The sequence below is a fragment of the Lepisosteus platostomus genome, chromosome 1, assembly GCF_059453375.1.
Source record: "Lepisosteus platostomus isolate fLepPlt1 chromosome 1, fLepPlt1.hap1, whole genome shotgun sequence".
Classification (NCBI taxonomy): Eukaryota; Metazoa; Chordata; class Actinopteri; order Semionotiformes; family Lepisosteidae; genus Lepisosteus; species Lepisosteus platostomus.
Window position 1 is genome coordinate 7547663 of NC_142611.1, and position 24652 is coordinate 7572314.

The window sequence follows — 24652 nt, forward strand, 5'->3', positions numbered from 1 at the left end:
TAGTTAGAAAGCTGCAAAGATACTACTTCCCTCAAGCTACAGTGATACAACAGAACATGAAGGAGCTCTGTTACTACCAATTATTACTCAGGAAATGAAAAAAGAAACAGTAACCTAGGAAGCAACCAACCAATCAACAGACAAAAACAAAAAACGGCACATATACTGTAATAATTTTATTTCAGTGCCATCGAGTCATAAGTATATTTATACACAAACTATCTGAGAACAGTTAAACTTTTTCTTTGTCAAAGAGCACACAAAACTGAGTTTGACTTTGTTAATTTGATACATTATCTGATTATTTTCATTTTGTAAGCCTTATTTGTTTCAGAACTGTACATAAACTGTACATACAGAAATGTAAATAAACAGAAACAAAATTCAAAACGTTAAGTGGAGTAATGGATTAAAAATACTTTATCAAAAAGATATATAGTTTTTGATAAACATCTCTTATGAAATGCACAAACCCACCTCGTAATATACTGTTTTACATTGGCTTTGTCCAGTAATCTCAGTTATATGCCCTTATTCTAAATTTCAATTACAAAAGTATAAAATGCACATTTTCTTTAGACAAACAACACATATTATGGAACACCTTTGTCTTTCTACTTCAAGTGCTTGAATGCAAATAATTAAGATAGCTTGGCTTAATTTGTAATGTCTGTCTGTTCTTGGTCACATTCATGACAGTGTACATTACATATGTAATAATGTTTATGCATGATAAGGAATGCAATCCCATTGAGGTATGTGTGTGATATGCACTACAAAAGCAAAGCTTGCACAGTTCATCTATATCAGAGAAACACCTTTGATGGAATTACTGGTTCATGTGCACAATTCTTAGTATTTAATTTTTATGAAATAGTGAAACGTGTCAAAATTTCACTGAAGAAATAAGCCTCCAACTAACATTTCAAATGAGATAAAGAGCTTAAGTCTACACTGCATTTATAAAAAAATAGACCTCATTTAATTGTTGCAGATTTTGGTATGTATTGGTAGGTTTACTATATTAGAAAGTCTTGTGACAAGATATCGCCTAAGAAATCTAACAGAAAAAAAAATACAAAGACAAATTCATAATACAAGAAATTGTATATGTCCAATAAAGTGATTGGCAGCAACAAAGAGTGGTGATGTCAAAGACATTTCTGCTAAATTCTCTCTTTATCCATGGCATGTCGTGTTCCATCTTCATACACCCCTTAATACTAGATATGGCAGACATCAGTCACTTGGTTTGTACACATATAGCTCATACATACAGATTCGCAAATATGTAGAATTACTGTCACCTAATGCTTGTTGTACTTACACTGTCCAACAGAACACACAACAAATTAACAGCAACATATTTACAAAAATATTAAATAAATTAAGAAACACTTACTCTGGCATCAGTCACTTTAAATTCCCGCAGGATATACTGTGGCATATTGTACTCTGCCATGGGATCCACAACAAAGTATTGGTACCTGGCGGACCTTTCTGCTGGCCAGTACTGGTGGCATTTTTCCTATGACAGAAATGAAGTGTCTTTTTTTAGCTGCATTCAACCTCATTCATGAAATAGATGTAGCAGACGATGCAATATTACGTGTATCAGAAACCAAGTCTGCTCTATTCTATAACGCACAACAAAAATAAAAATTTTGATGGGCTCCTGTTCATTTTTACATTCATATCTCAAAACAAATACAGTCAGATGCAGGTAGGAAAAGGGGAATGTGCAGGTCTACTGGATCAGTCAAGTGAATTTTTGTTTCGAGCAGGCCAGAGAGCAGACATTTCAGGAAACATTTATCAGTACAGTTGCAAAACAAATGTGTAAAACATTTTTTCTGTGTGAGAATGTTTTTTGGTGCTTTGGTGTGGGGCGGTGCAGTGGCTCTGTGGCTAAGGATCTGCACCTGTGGCTGGTTGGTTCGTATTCCATGGCTGGCAGAGGAAACCTACTCTGTTGGGCCCCTGAGCAAGGCCCTTAACCCCAACTGCTCCAGGGGTGCCGTATAAATGGCTGACCCTGCACTCTGACCCCCAGCTTCTCTCCCTGTCTGTGTGTCTCATGGAGAGCAAGCTGGGGTATGCGAAAAGACAAACTCCTAATACAAGAAATTGTATAAGGCCAATAAAGTGATCTTACCCTTACCTTATCTTAGAAAATTAGAACTGAATTTTGATACTTACCCTCCCCATTTCTCTGAGCTTTGTGAGCATGACAACTATTGTGGAGTTGTGCTCCCAGAGCATCCTCCAGAAGTCTTCTGTAGTCTCTGCTAAGGGGCCTTGGGTGGCTATGTAGGCTTTCTGTTGCCTGAAACGAGTTATTTCATTAACTCATTAACTTATTGTTATTCACTAATTCATTATAAAACAAATAAAATCAGAAAAAAATAACCAGTTCCAGAACACCCTCATGGGAGTTAAGTGCTGCAGAAAATCCTGCCCTGACAACTTCATTAACAAGATATTCCACTGCAAAAGGTTTATAAAGCCATGATTGCCTGTGCATTAAAAAACCATTAAAGATGGTTTAATCAAAGAATTACATTTCTGCAGATTTTGGAGGCTCATTTACTCAAAGAAAATTAGTTTGCTGATCTATGCAGTAGATCTACTGTTTACATGCTGTCACGGCTGTAATTAATTAGAAGCATGGTAGAGAGACTCGACAATGCTTCTTCATTTAACCTGTTACAAAACAGGTTCTGTTTTTCAAAGAAAAAATTAAACCAGTTTTGGAACACAGTACACAGCTATATGGTAAAAGCTAATAAGATGCTACATATGCAAGTCCAACTTTAAAAAATTAAATTAAACCAGGCATTAAGTGTTTTAGAATTTACTTGTGTCCCAGAGGTACTCCTAATTTAGAAAATGATTAATGATTAAACATGAACTAAAACTATTTGGAACTAGATTAACTCTATAAACTTTCAGGATCACATGACATATCTCCAAATCAAATACACTCTGTTTCCCAGCTTACAAGTACTTCCTGTGTCTGAAACTCAAGTTATTTCAATACAACTTGAAACACTGGGCTAACTCATGGCACTGTATTTTGTAGCACACTCTATTCATATATTAATTTGTTTAATAATCCTTACCTGTATCCATCAATAAAGCTGGCATTGATGTAATCTGAGCCTTCCACTCCTCGGATAGGCTGCAGACATACTCGAGTGGATTCATATGGCATAATATTAACAAGGCGGTTTTTGAATTTGTTACATGGTAGATTGGCACTGATGAATCTTGATGTATGGGCTTTAGTGTTGGCTAAACGCTGTAGAGGAGAGATAAAGCAAGTTCTTTCGAATCACATGCTGTTTATATTTTAGTAGGTCTGCATTTTGCATACAATATTTCTCTCAAGATAAACTCATTAATAAAAAAAGTGTCTTGAAAGGAGTGGTGGGTAGGAATGTCGAGAAGATTACAGGATCCCACTAGCAACTGCTGTTGAAAATTCAGAATCCTTTATTACATTCTATAGTAGCACTGTGAATGGGAGACAAAAGGATTACTGTTCCTTTGCTGTGTCAATCTTCTGAGGAAAATAAGTCTTCAATAGCAAAAAAAAGTAATACTATGAGAAAGCCTAGCACAGCACACAATTCTGTGAAGGAAAGGTAATTTTATTTATTCATTGGTGCATTAGCATTCAGCATTTCACCTGTACAGCAGTGAGATTTTAAAGAGGAACACAGATGCAGGCCTATAATTTAAATATAAATATGTAGCAGTGTAAATACAGAAATTCAAAATGCATGCATTTTGCAATGAAATAATACACCCCCACTTCCTCTATAAGACTACTTCCTTGGTTAATGGAGACCTATACTTAACATGCACTATGAAACTGTGTCCCTATTACCACAGATGTCAAAAGCTGTATGTCTCTCGGGACTGGAAAAGTACATTTTATTGAAACCAAATTTCAAAGAAAAACAGTACAGAGGAAGCCACAGGCCCCATGCTGTCTCATTCTCCGAAAGTGTCTATAATGGTATCATGATCAAGCAATCAGTGAAACTTGCCCCAGAAATTCTGGGGCTCTTTAAATGAAACAATATTTCACTGCTTTTTTTTCGTTGACTCAAGGGGAAAAACGTCTGAAGGATCTCATGAGTTCAACACAATATAATATGAAACAAATGGTGGTTACAAGTGCTTTCTTATATAGTGCAATCTTTGAATTCCTAAACCAGTTCAGAAGCCTCTGGCTGTCAAAGCACTTGTATTGAAATTTTGACTCCAGTCCTTGTGACTCCATTCATCTGCTTTTTTTAAACTTGTGATTTGTATGCAGTGCTAGGAATCCTGAATTTTTTTTACACTTTCCATTATTTCTGCACATTATGCAGTTCTATGGCTGCCAGATTTAGCCCTTTATTAACTTGTTTCTGATGGAGAATCCAGTGTCGCAAACAAAAATCATTCAGAGTAATTAAGTATCAAGCATTGTACTTTTAGGTAATTTCCACAAAATAATATAGTTTAGGAAGAAGAGCCCTAATCACCAAATCACAAGTGCCTATAATATATGTAGTTTCATTATTAATAATATTCTTACACTTATATAGTGCTTTTTTGGACACGCTACTCAATGCACTATACAGGTAATGGGGACTCCCCTCCACCACCACCAGTGTGCAGCCCCACCTGGTTGATGCGATAGCAGCCAAAGTGCACCAGTACGCTCCCCACACACCAGCTCTCAGTGGGGAGGAGAGCACAGTAATGAAGCCAATTCATTATTAGGAGGCCATGATGGGTAGAGGCCAGGGGGAAATTTGGCCAGGACACCAGGGTAACACTTCTAAATCGAGGTTCAGTTAAATGGCTAATCGAACATTACACAGGAACAATGGCTCAGTCCTCAGTCTTCTACATAGAAGACGATACATGTAAAAATGCTATCTATACTATAAGTTGGATAAAACATGGAAAAATGCTACTTAACTAATACGCAATAAGTGTCATTTTTTTGCAAATCCCCTGTTGTTGCTTACCTTAAATTCCAGTTCCATTCCAGTGACATTCTCCCCCGCTTCTATCTGTGTTAGCTTCTGAATGTATGCATACAGGTTTCTGGCTGGCACTTCAGTAGTTCCGCAAGTCACTGCCTCCAGCAGTGCATCATGGATAAAGATATATTGGTCCTCTGTTTGAACCATGTAATTCCTCTGGGATCTCATCAGAGTAACGTGGCCATAAATATCTACAGTCTTCTCGTGTTTTATCCTCTCCAACATGGCATCTATTACAATGAAGCACCCGGTCCTGCCAACGCCAGCGCTGAAAAAATAACACATAAATAATCGAAACCAATCAAACTGGTGTGAACTGAAGCGCTTAAATGTCATTGTGAGTCTTCAATGCAGACTATAAAACAGTCCACGGGGTCTGTCTTCTCCCTGTGAAGCATGCTACGTAAATTTCTATAGGCCTGCTGAAGCTTCAAGTCTTATTTGTTATCTAAAGGAGATAAAAAGTCATATACTGTATATATTCGTAACACCAGACTGCAGGAGCATTAAAGGCTCAAATAATGCTTTCCCAACATGCAGCAAGTCAATTCATACAGGGAAAGAAATAATGGTTCACTGTATGTGCTGAGGATGAGAACTTTTCTGAATCTCCAGAGGAAGCTTAGCTGGCACAGCGTGCTGTAATGGAATTGAATATTCAGGCTTTAGCATTATTATATATGAAGTGCTTCTATGCTAAAGCTCCATATCAGGGGAGCATAATTCCAGTCATCAAGGGCCATAGTGCTTTCCGTTTTCTCTCTGTAGTAACTCTTAATTAGTTGATTAAACTAATTAATTTCTCCAAATCTTGACTGAAGTTGTGCACCACTGTTGTATATCGTTAAGGGGGAAAGAGCTGCTCTATATCCATATATTGTGTATATTGTATATATAATATGTGACTTTGAAAATCAACCGCAGATGAGTACTTTTAGCTGTAATGCATCAATAATACTTTAATTGAACAGCAATTACTCATTCATGACAAAATGGTTCTCGTTCTTGGTTGAGAAACTCTCAGCAGCACTGCTGGTATTGGACAAGTTATATACAATGATATTATATCCAGTTAAATAAATAAATGTGTGATGTAATCCCTGGTATCTGGTATCCCTGGAGATTTGGTTTATTATAGCATCAAATGGATACTATTAGTCACAGTCGTGAATGGTGGATCACATTAATGGAAATGAAGGGTTTTGTGTAAATAACACGTATGCAAGAATACTGAGAATCAAAATAAACATCACTGTTTATACATGTGTATATGGAAATTGATTACATGTTTATATCATCATTCCATTTAATTAATGAATCATGATTGACTATAATACACTTGATTTACTTTGTTGCAAGAATACTAAATCACTTCATTAGTAAAAGAGCTGATTGGGTACAGGTGTTGAGGTGCAATAACCTGCTGAATGTCAAATTTGGTGGAAAAAGAAGATGAACTCCGAAATGAAGATGAAAGAAACTAATATGTCCCCTTTGTTAAGGGATCAAAACCTATGTTCCAACAGTATGATGGATATTTAGATGGACTTGCCAGTCATGTCCTCTTTAAAGAACAATCAAGGTTTTTTGAAGACCCCCCGGATGTCAACAAGTGTGGTGCACAATGATATGCTCATTATGGTGTACAACAGACCATTTCACCAGAGTGCAGTGGTCTTGGCTGAAGTGTCAAGTAGCTTTAGAATTCCACTTGTAGTGATTGATGGCAACCTGACTGCACAGAACTACACTGATCAAATCCTGAGACCTCACCTGCTCCATTCCAGCAGGAAAACACACATTCGTATGCTGCCTGTGTAACAAAAGCTTTCTTGTGAGATGGGAATGTGACAGTTATACTACAGATGTCCTACTTGCCACACTTGAGTCCTACTGAACATTTGTCGGCTGAGCTGTGATGACAAGTGGTATCTAGGACTCACAGACCAGTGAACAGGTACACGCTTGCTTGGGTTCTATGAGAGGAATGGGGCAAAATCCCACAGGACACAAGACAGCATCTGCAAACAGGTGCAAAGCATGTATTGCAGATGTACAGTTTGTATTGGTTCCAGCCATGGCTATGTGCTATTAGACTGTGACTTTCACAGTACACATCTTTTCATCAAGCCTGATAATCACAACCGTTATTCAGCAAATAATTTACCTACTCATGCCTGTTGAATGAGATGTTAATGAAACTTGTCCAAAAAGTATTGTCAATTTCTCGATAAAAACTTTGTTGCACTATTAAGTGACGAGCATCTTTTGAAGTTTAGGGTACTCAAGTGTAATATTTCATGTTCACAGAGAAGACTTTCAGCTCAGTCGGAGGTTTACTTTTTTATCCGCGCAGATTATTGCTTGCTAAAAAAAATACACAAACTTTTAGAAGCAGATAACAGACAACACTGTTATTAATGTTTAAAGTTTGTCTTATTGATGTGTTTAATGTACCCTTTGAGAGACATTAATATTCATCAGAGTTGTTTGAAGTGGTACAGAAAGCAAGGCATTACAAAACAAGAAAAAGAAAAAAAAACTTTCTCTAGCAAACAGGAATATACCTAGATGTAGGTCTAGAAGAGGATACTACTTAGATAATAAGGGAGGAATACATCTGTTTTTGGTGCAATATTAAGTCTTTTACCCACAGTTTAGCCCTAGGAGCACTAGGAAATGTACAGTAGTCACTACCTTACAAAATTTACTTTGTCATATTTGTTAATTAGTTACTATTACTAATTAGTTATATTATTTAATAAAAAGTATATGTATGCAATGTACCACCATGAGCACAAACCCATAAACAACAAACACCATCTGGAGTTTAGAACCTTTTTTAGTGTTTTTCATAATTTAAGTATCTAGTATTGTTCAATGTGTAAGCAAAACATTGGATTTGCATCTGCATCCCCAAAAAAATCTGGAAATGGTTTTTGGAAGGGAATTAAATACACAAAAAAAACATACAGTTAAGCTCAAGATTCACCCAGATGTCTACTAATAAAGAGTTTGGTACTTCTTACAAATAAGAGGGCCGAAATTCATTTTCTGTAATTCCGATTATGATGACTTATCGTAAGACTGTTAAGCGTCATATAAAACATTAGTTCTAATCTTATATTTCAGAATATACACTTTTTGGTAAGAGTAATCTTTTTTAAGTAACCAGATTTCTTTCCAAGGGGAAAAGAATACAAAGCAGTTTGAGTTTTTTTGATGTTATTGGCTTTCAAATGTGGTTTGACAGAATAAAGGTTTATTGTAGATGTCCTGGCAGCTTGCCTTACTTGACCTTTGCCAAATAATTTAAATGTATTATGGTCCTGTTTTCTGTAATTAGAAGAGCTGAATAAAAAGACAGTAGAATATAACTGGCTTTAAGACTTTCTGTACAGAAGAAACATTCAGCATACAAAAACACTGTACATCCCTTATAAGCCAATTCAATGCCAAGTCTTAGCCTTATCTTAGAGAGAGTCCTTAGGTTGGTGCTTAAAAGCAAATGGGTTATTCAATCCATTAAGCAAACATGCCTAGTAGGTGCTATCTTGCCTCTCAGCATTATTCTTCCTTCAGTCACAACATTTGTTTTTAATTTATAAAATCATGACTGAGTTGCTCCCCTGAGCTGAAATTTGGTTAATGTCCCATGATGTGATGTAAGCGTGCAAGAATAAAATTAAGATACATACGGGAGTCATTTTGTGCTACAAATCGTCATATGGTTACGTTTAAAGATTGGCACCAGCTGATTAATTTGTTACTGTTTTAGTGTGGACTTCAGCTTGATACTTCAGTGATCCTGGCAGATTAAAATGCTGTAATTGCGAAAGTTTCATGCATCATTGGTTCATTGATAAAAGTCTAGTTGTAATCTTGTTACACATATTTCTGGAATACTGTAGTCCTTTCCATGACTTTGAACAACAGTACAGGTAGGGCTGCAGCTAAATAACCAGCATTCTCTTTTAACAGCAGCTGTTTCCAATTTTTATCCATTATTATATTTCAGCATCAGGTACCAGTAAATTCCTTTATTATTATGAGATGTAAAAATAGCTGCACTGTATATTGTTTTCATATACTTTCACAGCTGTTAGAATGATAAAGGAGTTACAAGCACTTTTGTACAGATTTTAACATTTTTTCTGACAGGCAAGATTAAATAAGACTGCTTTCAAATTATGTATTATAGGGATTTATTTTTTTCTGGTCCTTAAAGAGATTGTTTTAGAATTAAAACATCTAACAATTTATATAAATCTTAGCAATAGCATTTCTGTATTTATGATAAATTATCAAGGCCATAATGCACAATTAAAACATTTTGAGGTGCAGAATTTTGCTTGTTCTATTATTATTTACAGTGTTTGCAAGCATGTGTCTGTAAATGTGTATAAAATTAAATTTGTTAAAGTATATTTTAAGCTAGTCTCAAGATTAACAGTAAAGTTACAAAAACAGTTTGGACTGGAGAAAACTGTAGAATCAAAAACACACAACAGGCTCAATAGGCACATTTCCTTAAATGTTGTCAGAATCTTCAGGTTAAATCAAGTTTGTAGCAGCAGCTTCTCACTAAGTAGCTGTAACTTATGAATAGTGCATTTGGCTAAATGTTTGATTTTCCAAATAGCCTTTCAAACAAGTTTGTTAAGCTTCTTCAATATGGTGCATGATTTAGTTTGTAATTTTTCAGGCACATTTACATTATATGTAAGACTATAAAACTGGATTCCTGAAAAGGCAGATCCTTAAAGTGTTATAAACTAAGGTAACCCGTCATAGTAATGTAAAGTATTTTACACATAAGCTTTCAAGCATATCAAATCCCTTCAGAATTCTGTGATTTTGAAATACACATTTTAAACCATAGCTTTCTATCCAGCTACAGAGACATATGTTAGCTATAGCTATTGAAAAGACTGTCTTGCTTTGTAAATAATTTAAATAAACCAAAAAATAAAATTTAAAGAACTGAAACTGTTCAGTGATAACATTGACTATAAGCTGTAAAAGCTGTGAGAACTTCTACTGGAATAATAAACCTACTAAATGTATTTAGAAGGGGACGTGCTTGTATTAATTCCAAATGTCTTCTATAAGGCAAGCAGGAAAAGAAGAAATTAAAATGTTTGTAGCAGATGAGGATTAAAGCACCAAGATAAACGAGGAGGCAAGCTGATGTTTTGATATGAAAGAAATGACAAGTTGCTTGACTCATCTGAAAATGGTATCATTAGGCAAAGATTTCATGATGAGAATCACACAGCTTATCACATTGTTGCCTTAGTCTTACAACCAATTACTTTTTAACCTCAAATGTGCATCTGAGGTAACACAGCATAATTCAAAACAAACTAAGAATCCTATATCAGTCAATACTTTCCATTCTTGAATAGTGTGGAAACCTATTTTAGAAACTCAAACCCTCCTGTCATGTTCTGCTCGGGAAATTCAGTATTCCCTACTCTGACTTTTTGCTGTAAGGTCATAAAAATATGTTCTTATTTCCTGCAGATGGCTAAATTCCATTCCTCCAAAGTAATTCCAATTCAGAACTCATCACAGACAGCTGTTGACTAGTAGGTAACTTAATTACTTTTTTCATACTAGACTCAGCTGTAAGCACTTTTTTTTTCCCAAGAACAATGTGACAAATAGCCAAATTAATACAACAAAACAACCAGCAAAATAATAACTCAGCGCTCAGAATAAAACAGATGGCTAAAGAGATTCTTGCATGATTTTAAAGTAAAAAAAAAACAATAACAGCACAATAATGATAATGACAAAAGCTCCATGCTGTGACTTTTCGGCCTCTTAAAGTTTTAATAAGAAAGTAAATAGTGAATGATTAATTATTTTGTCAGTGCATGTTATTTCATTTATTTTTCTTAGAAAAAAAGCTGCGGTTTTTAAGTCTCATAGATACCTTATGATATTGGTGAGACTATGACAAAGTTATTTTTATTAACTGTGTTTCGTTTAATTGTTTAGGCTTTGGACCCTTAAACATAGTGGGCATAACACTCTTAACACAGCATTTAAAGGACCATGTCTGGTAAATAACTATATATGTTATATGTGGTACAAATAATAGAACAAGGCTTTCCAGCTAGGAACAAAGAAGAAAAATTAAAACTACCTAAGCTGAACACAGAAGGGGCTGGCTTGAAGCTATTATTAATTATTATTATCTGAATTTACACGAGAAGGCTTTATTCCTGGTGTGCATTTTCAACCAACCATTTAACAACAGCCCTTGTTCTGACTTTTTTTTTCATTATGCGTGACAGACAATAGTGGAAGGCTCAATTTACGTCTTTCTTTGCTCTCTTAACATCCAGTAAAATTCACTCTTGGGTGTCACTTGACATATTGATTACACATGATATCTCGCAGAAATACCAACAAGGACAACTTTTTTTTTCCGGAAATAAGAAAAAGATATAAACTACAGTTCAAAAGGTGATTTGTTGATGACATGCTTCAAACGAATGTTTTAGTTTTTCCATACTGTGCATGCTTAAGATCAGACTGTCATTATTGCAAGCTACCTTTCTCACCCCAAAATAAATGACAAACATAAAAAATGATACATTTGTGTGCCTCATCACAAGTGCCGTGTTGTAAAGGCTTGGTACAAAGAAGCCTGGTGACAGGTAGTGGTGTAATGTTCTCTGGACAGCTGAGTAAAACATTTAACTCTTTGGCCACAACGACCAGCCAACAAATGAATAAAGTAATGTGTTTTGTGGAAAAAACCAAGCACTGCCCTCCAACAGAAGAACCTCATCCTGACTGGCAAGTTTGGTGGTGGATGTATCATGGTGTGGGTTGGCTTTGCTGCCTCAAAACCTGGACAGCTTCCCATCATTGATGCAACCCAAAAATTGGTGTTCTTTCAGCACATTCTGCAGGAGAATGTCAGGCCACTCTAACGAGCTGAAGCTGAGCTAAAAGTGGGTCATACAGAAAGACAATGATTCTAAACATACAAGCAGATCTACAACACGATGACTGAAGAAGACGGAATTTCCTGTTTTGGCCAAGTCACAATCTGGACCTAAACACCACTGATATCTTATGGAAGGACCTGAAACAATGGAATCTAGAAATATCAAAGACTTAAAGCAGTTCTGTAAGGATGATTGGGCCAAAATTAAAAAGGCTGATAACCATTTACTGGAAACATCTGCAGTAGTTCAACTGATTACTGCCAAGGAGGCACCATGAGTTACTGAATCCAAAGGTTCACAAACATATTCCCATGGAGAATATACTGTTTATTAAGTGTTCGGTCATTACTGTATCTTAAATAATACAAACGTATAGAATATCTTTGTGTTATACTGTTAAGTGACGTATTGTTATTCATTAAGACTATCGTGAATATATAATTAAGTTTAAGGTGTCAATTTTATGAGAATACAGACCAAATTAAGGGATTCACAGACATTTTCACGGCACTGATCTATCAAGGGCAAAAAAAGGACGGACATAAAGAGACAAATTAGAGTAACTGGACAAAACCTAGCTTCTTATTATTTTATTTATATTAGAGGAAAGCTTGTGCTATCCTCGAAAAGTACCTTTACCAATCAGAACAGATCCCAGGACCTGTTTGTAAAACAGTACACTAAATCACACAACAAACACAACAATCCTGCTTTGAAAGCTTAATAATAATAAAATAATAGTAGTAATAATAAGAAGAAGAATATGTTTTAACACATACTATCTGCTAAACATATTAGTAAACCACATAAACTAATGGAGGACAGACTGCATGAATTAACAGGGCTACTGTATGTAGACTGAGAATTCATGTTATGACAATATACAGTCTCAGAAAACTGTCAGAAATTAATGTTAGAATTTCATTATTAATTTATACAGCATTTACAAAAACAATTTTGCAGTGCAAAATAATGCAGTAAAGGACCTGTTTTCTGCTTTTCTCATTTCTTTTAAATCCAAATTTCAACCAACTGGTTGCCCAGCACGTTTCTCAGTGATTTACATGCTGAAGTCAATTTATAGTTCCAAAACGTTTTCCTTCACATATTGTGGTTAGACTGTGCCTTAGCACTTTTAGAAACTGTTTGACAAAGCTCTACAAAGTAACAATCACACAATTTTCACTTTATTCAAAGAGTACATAACATTTCTGATAGCATGGGCATAAATATCCTTCAGAACAGTAACTTTGAAAGACTATAGATGAAGGGATTTCTTTTAAACTGATTTTAAACCACTGTGAAGCTTATCTGATCTGGGGGAAGGAATTAAAACTCCCATCTGCAGTATGACATTAATTCCAGCATTCTGCATGCCAAAATCAGGATTTTCAATTTAAACTGATTCTGCTAGTAGGTCTAATTAAGTTCTGCATGTGGTAATTTAATTCCTCAGTAATCCCTTTTCCACAGTTTCTCAAGCAGGTTTATTTGCCTTTGCCCCGTAAAACTGCTTCACTTTCTAGCAGAACTGGTGCCATTCTGTGGATTACAGTGACAGCTTCCTCTGTCATTGTTTTCAGTTTCTCTATCTGCCACACATGTAGGAATTCTAACTATGTGGATGCAATTTGTATAAAACAAATTGTGTTTATATTCAGCCTGGGGATATCCTGAGAAATGAAATCCATTCATATATTGTCCATCTTCATCACAAAGATGCAACAATTCTCTAGTGGATACATTTTCCTTTCCATACCAACTAGTTTTAGTCTCTTTTGTCGATTTCTACCTCAGAAAGTTTATCTACCCCATTCTCTATTCCAGACAACTTAAGGTTATATGGTAACCTGAAGAGAGAGTAACCTACTATACAATGTATTCTGTCTGATATCAAAATGCTTTTTTGATGCATTTTGTACTAAATCTTTAGTACAAAAAAAATAAGTGTACATCTTCAAAACTAAACGCTTCAAATACTGGGACTAATATACGTTCATATTTACTTTAGATTAGCTAGCATACATATGGGTTATGCAAAATGCTTTTTTTTTGTCACATTGGGAGGACCAGAAAACAAGAGGGTCAAACAACTTTGGGAAAGGCACAGAGAATGTGAAAGCCAGGGATTTAACCAAAACCTCCTACTAAAAATCAATTTACTTAAACCATTTGAACACTTGGTCACCTAAATATGAGATTCATTTCCTGAGGATAAAATAAGGGAAATTGTGGTATAAATAGTAAAGTGAAAAGGAATCATTTATGAAGCCTGAAAACCAGTTTTTATAACGACGTTTATGTACAATATACTTTGGAGAGGTACGACCCACAATGAGCTTTTTCACTGATGCACAGAACGAACTATAAATGCTCTTACCTGCAATGCACGACCATTGGCCCTGCATCTGGTGGGTTACAGGCTTTGACACGGCGTAAAAAGGCAAGGAAAGGCGTGGGATGTTCAGGAACGCCATGGTCAGGCCAGGCTGTGAACTGGAACTGCCTCACTTCTCTCTTCTCACTGGAGCCATTCTGTGACAACAAGTGCACACTAATTCCATGCCACCACGCCAACATTTACAGCAGCTAACATCTGCTTCCCATGCAAGCAGGAAAATTGATTGAACACGAGCTAAGCTTTTTTTTAATGACCTCACTTTCAAGAACGTAAGTTAAGATTTCCAGATAGAAATGAGGAAAGAAAAACTTTCGGCTTAGTTAAACTTCTGAACAGTTAGTGTATTCATAGTTTGACAACTCAGACGCTTGTAACGTCAGTTCCCAAACCCAACTAGAAGAGGCTGATGGGATTACATTCCTCACAAATTCACATAAATTGCCAGCCTTTCAAGACAACTGAGAGGTAATGAGGAAAAGAAACAACTTTAAATGACTTAAAGAAAAACAAAAACGACATTGGCAATCTGATGAACAGGTGAAGGACCCATATGGGATGACTCAGTACTAAACTAATTTCTTAATAGTCATCAGCATGCTAGTCACTAAATTAAATTAACTTTGGAAAGTGGCTAAATGTAGCATTCCGGTAATGAGATAGATTGAAATTCAGGGTGATGAGGAGTTTTGATCTTATCATCAGACAGTAGCAGTATCTTTTACTACACACTTACCTTGTAAAGTGCAAATGTTCTAACGCAGTAAGTTGCTAGCTCCACTGTATCTAATAATGTCACCTGTATGAGACCATAGGTCTCAGTACCTCTTGTGGGCCAGTACTGATCGCATTTAACCTGCAACAAAAGATTGTATTAAAATACAGAAAGTGCATGACATAGTAAAAACTGTAGATTATATATAACATTTCGAGAGCTCAGTTCTTAATCTTTAAATCTGCATCTGAGGCTTATAAAAATCTGTCAAATGACTTACATAACCAACTGCATATCTGTCAAAAGGGAAACTACAGCCATGGTGAATGCAAATCTAATAAATAAAGGGTATTGGGATGCCAGTAACTTCTCATTCTGCTGATTTCTACAGTTTCAAATAAAAAAAACAACAACTTAAAACATTCCACTGATTCAGACAGCAGTATTTATAAACCTGACAGAGTCTATAATTACAATCTTAACTGCAGTTTTCCAATCACATTATAGACACTAGTTTATTATGATTATACAGTTTCGTTGCCCAGTGAACAACCAATAAAACTCTGTTCCATTACAGTATTTTGTTTCACTGCCAAGTGGAAACAAAATTAATAGTTTAAGTAAATAATAGACTTTTACACAATAAACTGTCTAAAAAGCCATACGTTACTCTCATTAAGATACATCTTTAATCCAAAAACAGATTATGCAAAGACAAACAATTAAAAATGACCTCCGCATCGCAAAATTAGCTTAATAAAAATGTTTACTTAGGGTTAGACAACATAGATCACAATTAACTGAAGAGTCTCACAAAGATAACTATTTAAGTTTATAGGATAAATGTTGAGCTAGTCAGACACATAAACAATGCAGAGTCTTTATCTAGGCCATTTAGATTACAAAAAACTATTACAAAACAATGGCAAGAACTACCACAGTTGTTGAGCCCTAAGGATGTAATGTCTTTTAACGTTTTAAGAAACACTTAAAACACTGGAAATAACATGACAACTGTCAGCTTCATACACAATTTCTAAAAACAGTATACTATAATATAACATGCTACCACTAGCAAATGAATACTGTAATTTGGGCACAGAACTTGTTTCTGTTTGTTAGTATATACCACAAATAATTAGAATTATAAAAGAAATAACTGATCTAATTATATTTTTATTTTGCGAACATCATAGCTAAACAGTTTACAGATTTTTTAAAATTGATTATTTTATTTTCATACAAACATACAAGAACAAATCTGCAAAGTAAAAAAAAAAGTTTTAGAAAAATGCTTTGAATTATTTGTAATCTAAAAAATACACATCAGGAAGCAATTTTCAAAGGCATGCAGTTTGTGCTCAAGTATACCTGTGTGGTCATACAATCAGAATGATAACATTAGGAGTTAAGGAGAAAAACAAGAAAGGGGGATTTCTCTCTTTTAGGTGTAATGATGCTATCTAACCTAGCTGCATCAGAAACTGTTAACTGGGTCCACTGATTTTCTTCTCCACTTTACAAAACTTCTTTTTAATTAAAATTAAGACCTCTGAAATGCCAGGTGACAAACTGAATTATTGTGGAAATCATGCACTTTATTTCTGTGACGTGGTTGTACATTTCTCATCAAGACTGTGCATAACAGAAAAAATAAAATATGCTATAGCATTTGCATATGCCAATTTATTTATTTTTTCTTTTTAAGCATGTTCTAATGGAGAAAAGCCTTGCAGCGTGTGACAGTGCCAAGTGCCGACGACAGTTTTGTGTAATAGCAGTTTAGTATCAGTATTATAGGTGCAACATTTACAGCTTGCACACAGCAGTGTTGGATAAAAACAAAGCCATGCTACTAAATTAAACAACGACACGACAAAGAGGAAACTCGAAAAAAGTGACAGATGATTGAGTGAATGACACCCAATGGCACAAAATGAGAAATGTCTTGCCTTGGAGAAGAAATAAGAAGGCATCTGAAGAAAAAATATAAAACAAAACGAAACACAACAAAAAAAATGATGGCAGTTAAAAAAGTAGTTTGTTAAAATGTTAAAGCAGAAACCTGCATTGAAGAAGCACCTTTTGAAGGTTTAATAAACCAACTTCAAAAACTAAAATTCACCATTATTCAGACTAAATATTCAAAGAATACCTGAATGAATATAAGAATATCATTTCAAACGGTAATTAGGCTTTCACATAATTCATTCCTTTTGTTGTTAAAGAGAAATCTCATTAAAAAAGGCCACTTCTCTCTCGATTTCTTGCGGTTTCTTCATTGTTTATACCTCTTGTTTTTGGAATATGTAAATGTTACCCTAACTGCTAATGTTAATAAAACCAACAAAATTAATTATCCTTAGAATTTTAACTATAACATACTGTAATACCTATTTTCAATCTGCCAATAACTAAAGGACTACACACTTTTTGTGAACAGAAGTTGTAATCATTTTAATGTTGGTTGTGTTAGGAGGGACTAGGATTTTATTTTCAGGTCCAAAACAGTGGACCCCCCTTCCACAATTATTATTTGGTCCCCCCTTCTACAATTATTGGATAAACCATAATTATAAGGGGAAAAGAGCACTCATTGGTTAAAAAAATGTGATTCTAAACACTGGAACACAAATAGTACCTGAGTAAAGCCTATCAAGAGACGCAATGCTTTCATATTAAAGTAAACACAATCTATATGAATAGCTAACATACAAATATTTACAACAGTCTAATCTAATCACAGTTTAATAAGATGTGCTTTGTAGAAATCTAGAATGTTGTGACCAACTGTACTTCATAAATATATTTTCAGTTGTTCTGGCGATTTCAGTAAGCGAAATATATACACACTTTGAATTTGTGAAAACAAATAATATCAAAGAAGGGCAAAACTTTATATGAAGTATAGAGGGTTCTATAATAAAAATGATTTTACAAAAATATTATCCCAACAATTACTGTTTGATAGGAAGAAAAAAGTTTTCTTTTGATTTGTGCAAAAGAAAATTACTAATTTTACTAAAATTCCTAATACTGAATGTAATGTTATTTGTGAGATGTCATAAATAATGCGGGCTTTACAAAAAAACCCATCAAAAAACATTGTTTTATTGTCTTTCAGGGCGAGAAGTCAGGAATGATGAATTAATTATTATTGCCATTAGATATTCCATCAAAAAAGAACAGAATATGTATACATAAGTACATGTAATTTATAGTTAAAACATGAAAAAAAGCACTGTTGCTTTGTTGCTTATTCCTCCTGATTGTTTGACATTTCAAATGCATACATTTTAAGCATCTTGTACTGTATGTTCCAGATGTAATCTGACTTTAAAGCTGTGTCGCTGGCTTAGTGGATTGGATGGGTGGTCATGGCTGCTAAATGAATCAAAGATAGTAGCTGTAACAGGAAAGAATTTGAAATACTACATCCCAAAATCTGGTAGTCAATAGACTCATTAATTCTTTCCTTAATCTTTTCTTTTGCTTAGCAAGATAACACAAATGTCACATGAAGTAAGAAATGATTATGTGCTTACCCTAGATCTCTCCTCCAGCTTAGTCATCATGACAATATTTGCACTGCGTTGTTCCCAGATCATCCTCCAGAAATCACCAAAGGTTTCTGGGAGTGAACCCTGGGTGGCAATATAAGCATTCTGTTTCCTGTAGCCATCAATATAGTTGGAATTGATATAGTCACTTCCAGGGATACCTGAAAGAAAAGGAAAATTAACATTTGAAAGAGGATTACACACATATATTGCAATCTGGTGCCCAAAATGGGTTTGCAGTTGATTAAAAAAAACATGCAAAAAAAGGTTGCACAGAAAGTGTCTGATATTTTAGATCAGCTGTTGGTATGTTTTTCACACTTTCCTAAGGCCATCACTGCCTCTGCCCCAAGGTTTAATTTGTAGCTGTCCATCTTCCTGAGACATTTTTTTTCTTGCTCCACAATGCTCAGTATCTCTGAAGTCACAAGACAGTGACACAGAGATGACTGTCATTTGAAGCATGTGCTATGGGCAAGTACTTCAATCACGCTAGTGTCCCTGCTTGAAGAAAGCTGCAAGGAGGTAAGATAAAGGTCTAATAAGCTCTTTTCACTCACTTTGGTCACTTAAATCCCACCAGAATATTAACTGCTGATCACGGCTATGCCTTGCATCATATACATACTGTAAAGATATACTGAAGAAATAAAAATATGTGTGTCATTTGCAAATTAATTTGACATTATAAATAATCAAAGTTAAAAATGTCAAATGGGCAAAAACAGTGAAAGACACTTTCAATACCAGTTGGTGCTTGTAACACTGGAGCTCTGAAGGCATTTCATCAAAGTTTAGAAAATAAAAGAGGCATAGATTGTATCTGTCATCATTCCAACCTAAAACTAGTTTAGAGTTAAAATCCAACATCACATTTAAACGGCCTGCATAACAACCAACAAATATGTCCTTTAGAGCTACAAAGAAAGCTTTAAAGATGTTTTCTGCCGTTTCCTTCCTTCACAGCCTTGCTATAAAATCCCAGCATGTAATAGAGGTACCTGAGGTAATATCTCTAAAAGGGTTAAGTTTACTCCTGATTCTTGTATTAATGATTTTAAAATCACAACTGCATCTGCATTCCTAAATTGTGGAAAACATTCTAGAGCAAAATGTATGCCCCCCCCCCCCCTCCATTTTTCTTACTCTTTTCAAATAAAAGCAGCAAGTCTTTTTCAATCTAGGGAGAAGCCTGGCTGACAGCAGAGTCAATGCTGCAGGACTGGCAGCTGTGAACAGCACTCACACATGGTCTGTGAAGATAAGTCTCATCTGCATGGGACTCACGTCTTACCGGCGCCTGTGCTTTAACTTTGCCTTTTTGCAGGTAACTTATTCAGTGAAAAGACCAAACCGTGTGTTCTTTCAAAATTCACTGTTTTGCTGTAAACTAAGCCTGGCCACATGCCAGTCATTTCTCTATGATGGGAGCAGATAAAGACAACTAAGCTTCCGGATGAAAGAAAAATGAAATATTACTATGTCATGAATACTAAGGTGTTGTTTCCTGGACATTGATTATTTTCAGGATTTAAAACTACTGCTCCCTCCCTGTTTTCTACACGGTAATCTCCTGTCATACAGGATAAGAAGGTATAGCAATTTAAATGTTCTTTGTATCTTTTAATATATCTAGCATTTAACTCTCTAGGTATAGTCAAAACTATACATATATGAGAAAAGATCTGAAACGTTTGGAAAAGCTGTTTTAAGATGTTTCTCTAAAAATAATAGATTTTTATGGAGAACATTATTCAATTGCACATTCACTATATAGAGTATGTAGAAGAAAGGGAACACTACTAGAAACAACAGAAAGAGGAAAGCAATAATAATAATAATAATAATGATTCACAAAACCACTATATTTGAGTAATTCCTAAAAACAAAAAGAGGCTATAGCTCTTGAAATACACAGCTGCAAAAATCATTTTCTTTATTGTACTACTGCATTGGCAAAAGAAGGCTTGATCAGCTTTCCAAATTGTCAGTCAGGATTTGCCTGTTTTACTTTTTACCAAGTTGAAGCATCTGATGCAGTGTAGCTGTTCTGCAATGCATGGCAGCTAAATCAAAACTCCATTCATATGGTTTAAGTTCTCCAGTACAATCATAATAGGAAATGCTACAACCAAGAGGATGTCATTTGGACTAGTTAGCCCACTTGGTTACTGGTTGCTAACTGATCTGAGGATCCTCTCCATCTGAGGAGCCTAAGAGACTCCCACAGTTCTTTGACTAGTTATGGGCAATTGGTGGATGTAATGTTCCTGTGACACATTTGAAACAGTGAGGAACATGTACTGTAAATTGGGCGCTCCGTATCGGTAAGCAAAATCTGGCATTCCTGGGTATTTTGTTTAAGAGCATAAGAAAGGTTAGAAATGAGAGGAGGCCACCCAACTCTCATCTCTCTTCATCTAGCTCATTTTGTAGCAAGTAACCAATTAAACTGATCTCATCCAGCTGTTGCTTGAAAGAAGCCAGCGTATCAGCCTTGACATTATGGCTGAGCAGCTTATTCCCCACCAGCCTTTAGTGTAGAGAAGTGCTTCCTGTTGTTAGTGTTAAATGCAGTCTTGTTTCACTGTGGATTTTGAAGAAATCCACTAGATTGCTTTTCAGGATTTCAAATACAGTACTTTCAAATAGTATTCAGCTACTCAATGCACTGTGTACGCAGAGCTGCCTGATCTGATAAGGCTTTTCCAATGATGGAAAACAAAACAGAACATAGGAAATTTAAAAAAAAAGCAAGACTGCAAGTTAATATTCATAAAGGCATCATGCAAATGCAAACAACAACAACAATGTCTTGTTTTCTGTACAAGGCCAGTGACACTGAAAGCTTCTCCTGAGAGATGGAAGTGTATTGGCAAAAGCAAAACTGGTACTCTACAAAGCTAACAGAAGAAGCAGGGAAACACTTTAGTACAACAGCGAAATAAAGTATTTGAAGCAGGAAGCAGAGACCATAACTTATTCCCAATGGCAGCTTTATAAACTAGTTATACAGACAAGCCCTTTGGCAACAAATTCTATCAAACGGTTTAAATGTAAACACAAACTCCCAGGTGCCAACTGCTTTGTTATATCAAACTGAAAAGTCCCCAATCTCTGGAAAAGCCCTCCCTTCTCTCAAAAAGTAGCAACTTCACCATTCTGCTGTGTTTGTGTTGCCTAAATGGAATCCATCAATGTTCAACTGTCTTTTCTTTTAGGGAAGAGGCTGTGCAAAAGGACCCACATCTTTATTTAGCTGCTATTGTTACTTGTCATTTACATCCATTTTACAGTTTCTTTCTACCCGCACTGTGCTAGAATTCCATTTTAGTTCTTGCTTGCATCCTTTCATTTGAGTTATCTGGCATGAGCAGATTTATGTTGGGGCAATATTCTATTACAAAGTTAAATGGCTCATTATGGGACTAATGCCAGAGAGCTAAAAAAATGTGTCGATTGTGCATTTTATCCATAAAAAATGTGTTACTGTAAAAACAGAGCAGATAGGATTTTCTACCATGTGATGTAGTTGTACATGAGATATTATTTAAGATAGACCACACTGGATATTTGCAAACAACTGTTAGAACTTTATAATGTGTTGCACTTAACATCACATTGCAGTATAACTACAATATACATTAAATAATTATATATCATAATTATCTACTGTAATTACAACATAATTATCTGTTAATATTTGCATTATCTATTGCAAAATAGCTAATAAATTGTAATATTCAAAATGGTATTTTTCTTGTTTACATGCTAGTCTGAATCCAGAGCATCAGATTTTAAATGAGTATTAAAACTAAGAAAATTAGCTACTTCTGACTATTTGAAGAGCCCATTTAGAAAATGTATTACTATGGTAACTGTGAAACAAACACAGCTGTTACACACTTGAATTACAAGACTAATACTTTTAAGTCTAAAAATACATAATGCAATGAGTAGATGAAACTGAGATTTACAAATTGACTGGAGAAACAAACATTTCTTTTGTTAATAAGTGGTATAATTTGCTTTTAAACTAAGGGAAAAAACAAACCCCTACAATTTTACTGGCTAATGTAAACAATTCTCTGAAAAGTTTAAAGTGGTACCATTACTCCAGTATTTGGGGACTTGGGAACATACCTTTTAGGAGTTTTGAGAGTTTGGAGTTTTTGGAGGAAATTGGGAAACAATGGGAAAAGGAAGGATTGGATTTTGACTGGAATCTCCTTTAACCTCCCTCTTTAGACAGAGCTACAATAGATACTTCTACCTCGGAGATCACATCTATTCAAAAAGTCGTAGTGGCGTGGTTCGATGAGTCATCAGGAAACAGAGTTTTCTTTTTAAAAACACTGTTCATTTTTCACTACCTGCAGCCATGCATGTTGAGGAAGTCTTCTAATGTTAGACAGAGCTGCAGATAATGAAGTCTCAGAAAAAATTATCGCATATCAAATTAAACGTCAAGTCGAGCCTTGCCATTTTTGACAAGAAGCAGATGTGTCTTGTCTATTGCAGCTGTTTCATGTGACAAACCAAATTTTGTATCGGGAAATACAAAGTCTTGCACGCTAGAAATGAAAGTATGACTTATAATTGGAATATGCATGGCTCAGATCTTGAACATACCCAATGAGGAATTCATTGTGAGATGTTATGAATTTGTCATTAACAGCCTCTTGCCAGTGCGGGAGAGTGGTAAAAAAGACATGCAGAATACTTATGTAGAATGCAAAACACATCCATGGATGACAAAATGTTGCGCAGTACCCTACTTCTAACTCTTGTAGAAAATTGGTTCTTTCAAGCTTTGTTCATTCATCACAAAACCATGAAATGGCATGAAAAAAAAACAAAAGTAGATTTCATAATAGATCAAATCTACCACTTCAGTTCTCAGAGTCTTATACATCTGGGATAGTCCTGCTTTAATTTCTAACAGAGGGGCATCCAAAAGCAAGTTGCATCACTTCATTCTGTCCTGCAGTTTTATTCCCATTAGAACCATTAGAGCTGATTGTTAACAAGTTTACCTCCTTACAGGCTGACTGTAAAAACATCACAACTTGTTTCCTGAGAACAATGTAAGTTTATTAAGCAAGACTGTAAACTAAAGGTAACTGTAAACTGTCTGAAGAATGGCACTGCATGAGATACTCACCTTCTATGGCAGAAAGCAGGACGCGTGAATGGTCATATGCAATCACATTTGCATATCTATTCTTTGGTTTGTTAACTTCCAGGTTGGAATGCTCCCATGTGAACTGCTGCCCAGGATCAATGGACTGTAAGAAAAAAAAAGTAGATTTTAGAACTAAATACCTCTTTCAATTACCAGACTCTATCTAAAATTTCCACCTGCCCATTATTTATAAAACTTCATGTTAAATGTTTCAGAAACACACAGCAAAACTTAATCTGACGAGGATAATTTAAGGTTTTGTTAAAAATGTTTCACAGAATGCAATGGAAATCCATTTTCCAATACTAAGTCTTTGTTGCTATTTAACCTATTCAAATGTACCCGTGTTCTTTTAGAATGATACATGTTAATCATATGCAATGTACAGTAGTTGAATTAAGACCCTTGTTGCTCCTACAAGTTTTTGCAGCTTTTACCAACATACATATTCCAAGTCAAAGGCAGCAAACAAACCAACCAAATAATATCTAATATACAGTGCACTAAAATAAAAAAAGCATACATAATATTAAAGTCACAGATTTAGCTTGAAAGAAAAGTGATACTGACTTTTAGAGAGTACAATCAGAACTATTCTGTGGGTCTTTGCATTCTGAATGACCTTTAATAAAATAAGTCTCCTCTTTAAAGTTACCTTTACCATCCATCCGGGCACTTTATCTTACACCAGGTCATGAGAATTATCTAAACGTAAGACTGCAACTGTTTTTCCAAAAATATATACTTTGCTGAAAATTGTGATGTCTACAAAACGGCT

At 35.2% G+C, this 24652-nt stretch overlaps 1 protein-coding gene across 42 annotated transcripts in view; it reads right to left on the reverse strand.

Annotated features, from left to right (window-relative positions):
• Positions 1–24652, reverse strand: part of LOC148677633 (receptor-type tyrosine-protein phosphatase delta-like) — a 656126-nt gene that overhangs the window by 7370 nt on the left and 624104 nt on the right. For 24 of the 42 annotated variants that reach the window (XM_088606136.1, XM_088606233.1, XM_088607477.1 and 21 more), the window contains 9 exons: positions 23854–23977; positions 18675–18850; positions 17082–17105; positions 15151–15270; positions 14397–14551; positions 5031–5316; positions 3123–3301; positions 2200–2326; positions 1403–1528 (listed from right to left, as the gene is read on the reverse strand). In XM_088606136.1, the coding sequence (XP_088462262.1) occupies positions 1403–1528; positions 2200–2326; positions 3123–3301; positions 5031–5316; positions 14397–14551; positions 15151–15270; positions 17082–17105; positions 18675–18850; positions 23854–23977 (1317 nt within the window). The remainder of the gene's footprint in view (positions 1–1402; positions 1529–2199; positions 2327–3122; positions 3302–5030; positions 5317–14396; positions 14552–15150; positions 15271–17081; positions 17106–18674; positions 18851–23853; positions 23978–24652) is intronic. The other 18 variants (XM_088607958.1, XM_088608026.1, XM_088607880.1 and 15 more) reach the window with 1 other exon arrangement.